We start from the raw sequence: 7,327 nt of genomic DNA on the forward strand, positions 1-7,327 counted from the left end.
ACAGAACGTTCTGGACAGGAGGGTGGTGATGGCTGCACAGCGTGGATGTGCTCAATGCCACGTCCTGCTTCTGGAAGGTTCTGAAACTAGGAGCATGAAGACCGGGAGACTGCCAAGAGCCAGCGACCATGGGCCTGCAGCTGAAGTCCCTGGGTGACCAATCGCAGGGCCCTAAACTTGACTGATGGACGCTGGCAGCCTCCCCGGGGCAGGGACAGTGACGAGCTGACGCCACGGGGGTCCTCCTGGGAAGAGGAGGGGAGACTCGGGAGCACTCGCCGGGAAGCACAGTGGATCGGGGACGGCGGGGGCTGCCACGGTGGGGAGCAGCTGTGGGTGTGGGGCAGGCCAGAGTGGGGCTGGGTGGGGTCTGCCTGGCTGTCAGTCGGCCAGGCCCCGTCCCTGCCAGCGTCTGCACCTGGCACACTCGTCGCACGGGTACGACACGCCCAAACGCATGCCTGTGGCTGCTGCCCAGCGCGGCCCCCCACTGGAGCATGACCTTTGCCCTCCACCCCGCCTGCCCCTGGGTGGACGATGATTGCTCCCTGGACAGGCCCATGGGCCTGACTCGCCCCTCATGCACCCCCCAAGGAGAGCCACACTCTTCCCCCTGCTCCACTCTCTGAGAACCAGAATCCCCGGGCGCCGGGGCAGCCCTGGAAACTCCTCTGCTCCCAAGCCCCCTCCCCGCCATCGAGGGCCTCCAAAATCTCACAGGAGATCTTGTCTCTCTGGACTGCCGAGACAGACCCGTCCACCTGTCCCTCGCCCTGCAACAGATTGCGCCTGCCCAAGCCAAATGCATAGTCTCCCCATGCCAGACGGCTCCCGCCACTCAACATCCTCCCCTTGCCATCCGACAAATGAAGGTGCGAGCAAAACCTGGGGTGCCCTGGGCCCCTGCCCCGCCCAGGAAGTCTGCAGACCCGAGGCTGACCCTTCCACAGTGCCCAGGCAAGGCAGGGCATCTGCAGCTGGGTGGGACCGGGCAGGGAAGACCTTGCCCATCTTGGCAGAACTCTCAGCAGGGAGACGCCCTGCCCAGCTCCCTGCCCTTGAGGCCTGCCTGGATTCCTTCCCCGCCACCAGCACCCAGCGGGGAGGCAGAAGGTGAGAACACAGGCTCCTGAGGACAGCGGCTGGCTCCAAATCCCCACTCGGCCCCTTTCCAGTAAGGTCCTCTCTGACCCTCAGTGTCCTCGTTTAGGAGTGGGGCTCAGCATGTGCCGTCCACACCTCGGCCTGAGCATCCAGATCCAGCCTGGTGCACCAGGACGGCCGACACAGGACCGCCCACCCGACACCTGGTGCTGGGAGATCCTGGAAGGCTTTGGTCCCCGCTGGGGGGACACCTTGTCTTCAACTCTGCGCTCAGCCGCACCCGGGATGCCGGAGCCTGGAGCTGAGTGGATGGAGGGGCGGTGCGGGCAGAGACTCCAGGAAGAATTTCCAGGAAAAAGTCCCAGTTCGGCAGCACTCAAAGGCCTCTAAATAGCAAATGTGGGCCGGGCGAGGTGGCTCACTCCTGTAATCCTAGCACTCTGGGAGGCTGAGGCGGGCGGATTGCTCGAGGGCAGGAGTTCGAAACCAGCCTGAGCAAGAGTGAGACCTGTTTCTACTAAAAATAGAAAGAAATTAATTGGCCAACTAATAGATATAGAAAAAATTAGCCGGGCGTGGTAGCGCATGCCTGTAGTCCCAGCTATTCGGGAGACTGAGGCAGGAGGATCGCTTGAGCCCAGGAGTTTGAGGTTGCTGTGAGCTAGGTTGACGCCACGGCACTCGCTCTAGCCTGGGCAACAAAGTGAGACTCTGTCTCAAAAAAAAAAAAAAAAGAAAAGAAAAAGAAAAAGAAAAAATTAGCTGGGCATGGTGGCACATGCCTGTATTCCCAGCTACTCGGGAGGCTGAGGCAGGAGGATCGCTTGAGCCCAGGAGTCTGAGGTTGGTGTGACCTAGGCTGACGCCACGGCACTCACTCTAGCCTGGGCAACAAAGTGAGACTCTGTCTTGAAATAAATAGATAGATAGATAGATAGATAGATAGATAGATAGATAGATAGCAGATCCGCCCAACATCCCCACCTGGGTGCACCCGGGGGACCACCCCGACCAGCGACTCGCTCAGCCGGGCGTCTCATCTGGATGGCGGTATCACCACACCCGTGGCGAGCGGGCTCTGTGGTTTGGACCATGCAGCTCGGGAAAGCGGGTAACAACACACGTCAGAGCCCACTTTTGCAAAGAGAAGGGACGACGTGAAGTGTCAGCAGGGGCGACTCGAGGGGAGGGGGCACGGGAAACCACTCACTCTCTGCGCTCACCCGTACTTTCCCCAAACCCATTCTGCCGTAGAAACGGCCACAGAGGACAGGCCTGTGTGATGCCACTCACGGGAGGTGCCCAGAGACAGGAGGTGGGACCGTGGGCGCCAGGGCTGGGGGAGTCAGTGCTTCCTGGAACAGGATCAGGCTGGGGAGACGGAAGGTTCTAGAGAGGGAGGGTGCCGGCAGCTGCACAACACTGTGAACGTGCTTAATGCTGCCGGTGCATTTGATGCTGCTGTTTTGCCAGGATTTTTTTAAAAGCAGAAGTTGTTATCTCACAAATAAATAAAGGAGGAAAAAAACCACCTCCCCTGCCTCCTTGGGAAGAGTGAAGTTCCTGGACAGGGGACTAGGTCTCTGCCTCTGCCCCAGCAGTCCAGGTATTTAGAAACCTTGTTTTCTGAGAGACAGGGTCTGGCCCTGTGGCCCAAGCTGGGGTGCAGTGACAGGACCACGGCTCGCGGCAGCCGCCCAACCCCGGCCCACCAGAGTGCCGGGACTGCACCTGGCCCAGGAGCCTTTTAAGTTGCCACCCCGGGCCTGCCCCCCCAGGGCCAGGACACTCGGGAGGGAAGCAGATATGACTTGGGGTCCCTGCCGGCTTTTCAGGGCGCTCCCGACCTGAGTCCCCGCAAACCTGCCGCTTGCCTGCTGACCGCTCGTGCAGCCCTCCAGGCCAGGGACCGGGGTCCTCTCGCCAACCCGCAGGCCCTCCGTGGCCCCCAAGCCACCCGCCTCGTTCCACGGCTCCCAGCCGTCCCCACCGACGCGCCAGATCATCCTCATCCTGAACCCCCGTGGTGGCCTCTGATCCCCGCCTTGGGGGCCCGCCGCACACGCATGTACTCCCGTGCACCCAGCACGGCCGCCCCCGCCCCCACCAGCAAAGCTGCCACTGACCTGGGTGCGGGGGGGCTGGAAGGGCGTTTGTCACCTTGCGGCTCTTCCTCCTGAGTGCCTTCGAGGGCGCTTTGCAGAAGCTGGAGGCGCTGGACGGCTCCGTGGTGTCCAGCGAGGCGCAGCTGCCCTGCCAGTGCACCTGCGCCCGGATCTTGTCCTTCAGCCGCTCCAGCCGCGGGTCGCTCCTCCTGGGCAGCCGCTGGGGCCGCCGCGCCTGGGGCGGCCTCTCCTGCCAGGGCCCTCGGGAAGGCTCGCAGGGCTTGTGGCCCCCCGAGGAGCCCGAGAGGCGGCCCGATGACACCGAGCTGTCCCCGTCGCTGGCCTCCGGTCCCGTGGACCACATGGGCAGGCTGCGGAGCTCCCCCCGGGGGCCTGGCTCCTTGGCGTGGTCAGGGCGGGCCGCCTGGGGAGCCGCCCAGAGGGGGCCTGGCTGCTGGGAGGGCCCCGGTCGCGTCAGGGCAGCCATGAGGTCTTCCTCCCCCGCAAGTGGACGCTGCCCGCCGTCCCTGGGGAGAGAGCGGCACAGGTGCGGTCAGGCCTGGAGGCCCCGCGGGGCTGCTTCCCGCTCTTGTGGCTCAGAACGCCCACGGCCGGGGAAGGAAGAGGGACCGTGCCGGGACATTCTCTCCAATGCCGGCCACAGCCCTTTTAGGTAGGTACGGTGACCAGCCTGCCTTATAGACGGGGAAACTGAGTCTGGGGGAGGCCAGAGTGCCTGCCTGAAAGCACAGGCAGGGCAGTGCCCCCATCCCCGGGGAACCCTGCCCCACAGCCTGGCTCCTCTGCAGAAGGCGTGGCATCCGCCAGCCGGGCCCCGCCAGCTGTGCCCACACACTCGCCCGGCACACAGCGCTACCTGGGCTTGCTGCCGGCCTTCCAGGCGACTGCTCTCCTCGGGGCCCCGGGGGAGAAGGGGCCCTGCCGCTGGCTGCCTCTGGGGCATGGCTGGAGTGCGGCCCCCAGGCAGGCGGGCAGCAGGCTCAGGACCGGGGTGGGCATGGCCACAGGGCCGGCCGAGGTGGTGAGCAGGCGCCAGGCGAGCCCCGTCACCACCTGCCCTGGGTCTGGTGGTGCCTTCACATGGCAGCCTCGAAGTCCACAGCCCGGCCTCCGTCCCCGCTTGGGACGGGCTGGCCGCTGCCCGGCTCCGGATGACGGCCCGTGCCGGTCCCCTGGGCCACGATGGAAACCCTCACGTTGGTCATTGAAACTGGGTGGGCACAGTGGGCTGCCGGGCACTGGGCTGGCAACGGCTGGGGGCCTCCCCAGTGATCTGCCTCTCCGTGCAGGAGGCAGAGTTCCAGCGGGCCCGTGACAGCATAATCACCCTGTCACTCAGCGACAGGGCCTGGGCCTCCAGCTCCCGCTGGGCCCCAGCTGCACCCACCCCAGTGCTGCCGGGGCCAGCGTGGGCGCCGTGTGGGCTGGGGGCAGGCAAGGTCCAGGTTGGCAGGGCCAGGCCCGGACGTGGGGATATTCTGGCACAGCCTCCAGCCCCAGGCCCCAGACCCCACCTGGTGGCCCCGACAGACGGGACCTCTGGGGCAAAGGGCCCCGGCCGGCACCACCCGGCTCTGCCACAGCCACCTGGCCGGGCTCACCCAGTCCTCTGGGGACGTCACCTGGTGTGGCTGAAATGGGACAGATCCCACCTGTGTGTGTCTTGATGATGTTTGCAAAAGAGCAGCCCCTGGAAAGCCAACCCCACGGGAGCAGGAAAGGCCCCCCGGGGCCTGGAAAGGTTTAGGCCTTTCTGGACCCTTCTAGCACCTGCTGCAGGGGATGAGCATGCTCCTGCAACGAGACTCAGCCTGCTACACCCTGGGTGGCACAGGGAGCTTGGGGGACCTGTGGGGGTGACCATCATATCCCCGAAACCACCCCGGGACCCAGACAACTACCGTGTTTCCCCGAAAATAAGACCTACCCATAAAATAAGCCCTAGCAGGATGTCTGAGCATTTGTGCAATAGAAGCCCTACCCTGAAAATAAGCCCTAGTGACGGGCGTGGCTACGCAGCGCATCTGCACAACCCACGCATTTCGTCTCGGAGGAGGAAAGAAGACGAGCAGCCCTTCTCATCCGCCCCATCGTGACAGGGACTATCCCAGAGGTGACCGTAAAGGAGCGGGCAGCCCCACCCACAAGGTCGGCTCCCCCTGTCAGGTCCCGGCCATCCTGTGCGTGCTGCGAGCTGAGGCCTTGAGGGGAAAATAACACAGCCCCTGAAAATAAGCCCTAGGGTGTCTACTTGAGGAAAAATAAATATGAGACCCTGTCTTACTTTCGGGGAAACACGGTGCCAGCGGACCTCCTGCCTCCTGCCATTCCCACGGCCTCTCTGCACAGGAAGAGCCTCTGCGGCCCGTGGGAGAATAGAAGCCCCTCCCTGCAGCCCCAGGGCCGCCCCTGCCCTCCTGCCGGCCCCTCCTTCCCGCCAGGCCCCCAGGAGCTCCCCAGGAGCCGAGAGGAGCCGGGTGCCAAGAAGCTCCTCCTAACAGACGGCCTGGCGGTTCTTTTTCCCATCAGCAGGAAAACAGTCCAAGCACTACACTGACGCCCCCAGACAGCTGGAGACCGATCCTCCGGGAAGAAGCTGCCGCGTAAACACCACGGAGCCACCGGATGAGACGCTTCACTGTCTATAAAAGGAAAATTGTGAAAACAAATGCCTGGTGAACGGGGGGTGAAACCCCACGAGCAGAGCCGCCACGGCGCCCCGCGAGCTGCTCCACCAGGCCAACCCCCTTCCCCTCCTCCCTGCCCCACGGCGCAGCCCAGCAAGCCCCCGCCTTCCCCGCTGGCCGGGTCACCGAGAGGCTTCCAGACGTACAGGAGACTCACGCCGGCTCCCAAAGGCAGGGTCCTCCCCCTGCCCCGGGCCCTCTGCTGACGTCAGTCCCAGGCACGGCCAGGGACCTGCACACTGTCCTACCCCCGCCCGGCCCGGACTCTCCCTGCCAGGAGGCGGGCCTTTGAGCTGGGTCTGCAGCCGCATGGCCAGGAGCAGCAAAGCTCTGAGAAGCCACCAGGCAGAGGCCACAGCCCGGGTCAGGGCGCGTCCCCACGAGGGCCTGGCCTGCTCTTGTCCCCAGCACCTGGGCCAACCCGGAGCCCTGCACCTCTGCTCCCGGTCCCTCGGCGACCTCTCAGCTCCCTCCACCTCTGTCCACTGTGCTCCCGCCTGGCTCCCTGGGGCACGGGCGGCCCCCTCCTGGGACGCTCCTGCCCGCACCCCTAGCCTGCCTGTCTGGGAGCAGGGTCCCTAACACCCTGGCCGAGTGACTGGCGCCCCAGCGCTGCTCCCACCCTCAGCCCTCCCTGCCAGGTCCCCGCCTGCCCCCCACAAGGCCGGGACCCCCAGGGCTGGGAGGTCGCCTTGCTGGGCTGGCATGCAGACGCTTGCCCTACGGGAGCACTTACAGAGCCCCCCGCGAGCTAGGCGTTGCTAAGCACCTGGTGACTTTTCTCTCTTGCCCCATCCTCTGACCACCTGGGAGAGAAGTCCAGCTGCAACTTCACTTTATGGGGCGCGAGAGGCACGGCCTAAGTCACGTGTCCAGGGTCCCGGCAAGGCCAGGTGGGGGACACCAGACCAATTCCACGGCCTCCCAGCCCCTGGGGCCGGGAAAGAACAGCGGCCCCCACCGGGGGTCCCCAGCGCTGGTGGAGCTGCCACATGGGGGGGGCACTTCTTGGCAGGAAGGGGCCGGGATAGAGGCCACCAGGACGGCCACACGTCTTGCCCTGCACAGCGGACGGCAGGCACAGCGGTCGAGAGCCCGTGCCCCCCCCAGACACACCGGGAGTCCACGGCGACAGGGGCGCATGGCACAGCCCCCCTGCGCAGGAGCTCGCTGCTCCGTGGGAGAGCAGGATGGGAGCCCGGCGGGGCTCTGGGGTCAGGACCCAGGGTACCAGGCGCTCGCCCCGGCCGGGGTGCGGAGTGAGAAGGAAGCTGGGCAACGAGGGGCCTCTGTCCTCATCCCCTGCCAGAACCCAGGCCCCGTCCGCTGCACGGCTCTGCGACACACCTCGCAGGTGCAGCCTGCAGGTGGCGGCTCACCGCGGCATCGGGGCCACGGGAGGCGGCCCGC

At 65.4% G+C, this 7,327-nt stretch overlaps 1 protein-coding gene across 5 annotated transcripts in view; it reads right to left on the reverse strand.

Moving 5' to 3' along the window:
- Positions 1–5,588, reverse strand: part of LOC105880742 (coiled-coil domain-containing protein 187) — a 35,974-nt gene extending 30,386 nt beyond the window's left edge. For all 5 annotated transcript variants that reach the window (XR_012922160.1, XM_076009197.1, XM_076009195.1 and 2 more), the window contains exons 1-2: positions 4,087–5,588; positions 3,231–3,736 (exon numbers count right to left, since the gene is read on the reverse strand). Coding sequence is in view for 4 of the 5 variants with exons in the window: in XM_076009197.1 (XP_075865312.1) it covers positions 3,231–3,736; positions 4,087–4,229 (649 nt within the window). In the remaining variant the exon portion in view is untranslated. The remainder of the gene's footprint in view (positions 1–3,230; positions 3,737–4,086) is intronic.
- Between the last annotated feature and the right edge of the window lie 1,739 nt (positions 5,589–7,327).

This window comes from Microcebus murinus, chromosome 12 (genome assembly GCF_040939455.1).
Source record: "Microcebus murinus isolate Inina chromosome 12, M.murinus_Inina_mat1.0, whole genome shotgun sequence".
NCBI classification, from domain to species: domain Eukaryota; kingdom Metazoa; phylum Chordata; class Mammalia; order Primates; family Cheirogaleidae; genus Microcebus; species Microcebus murinus.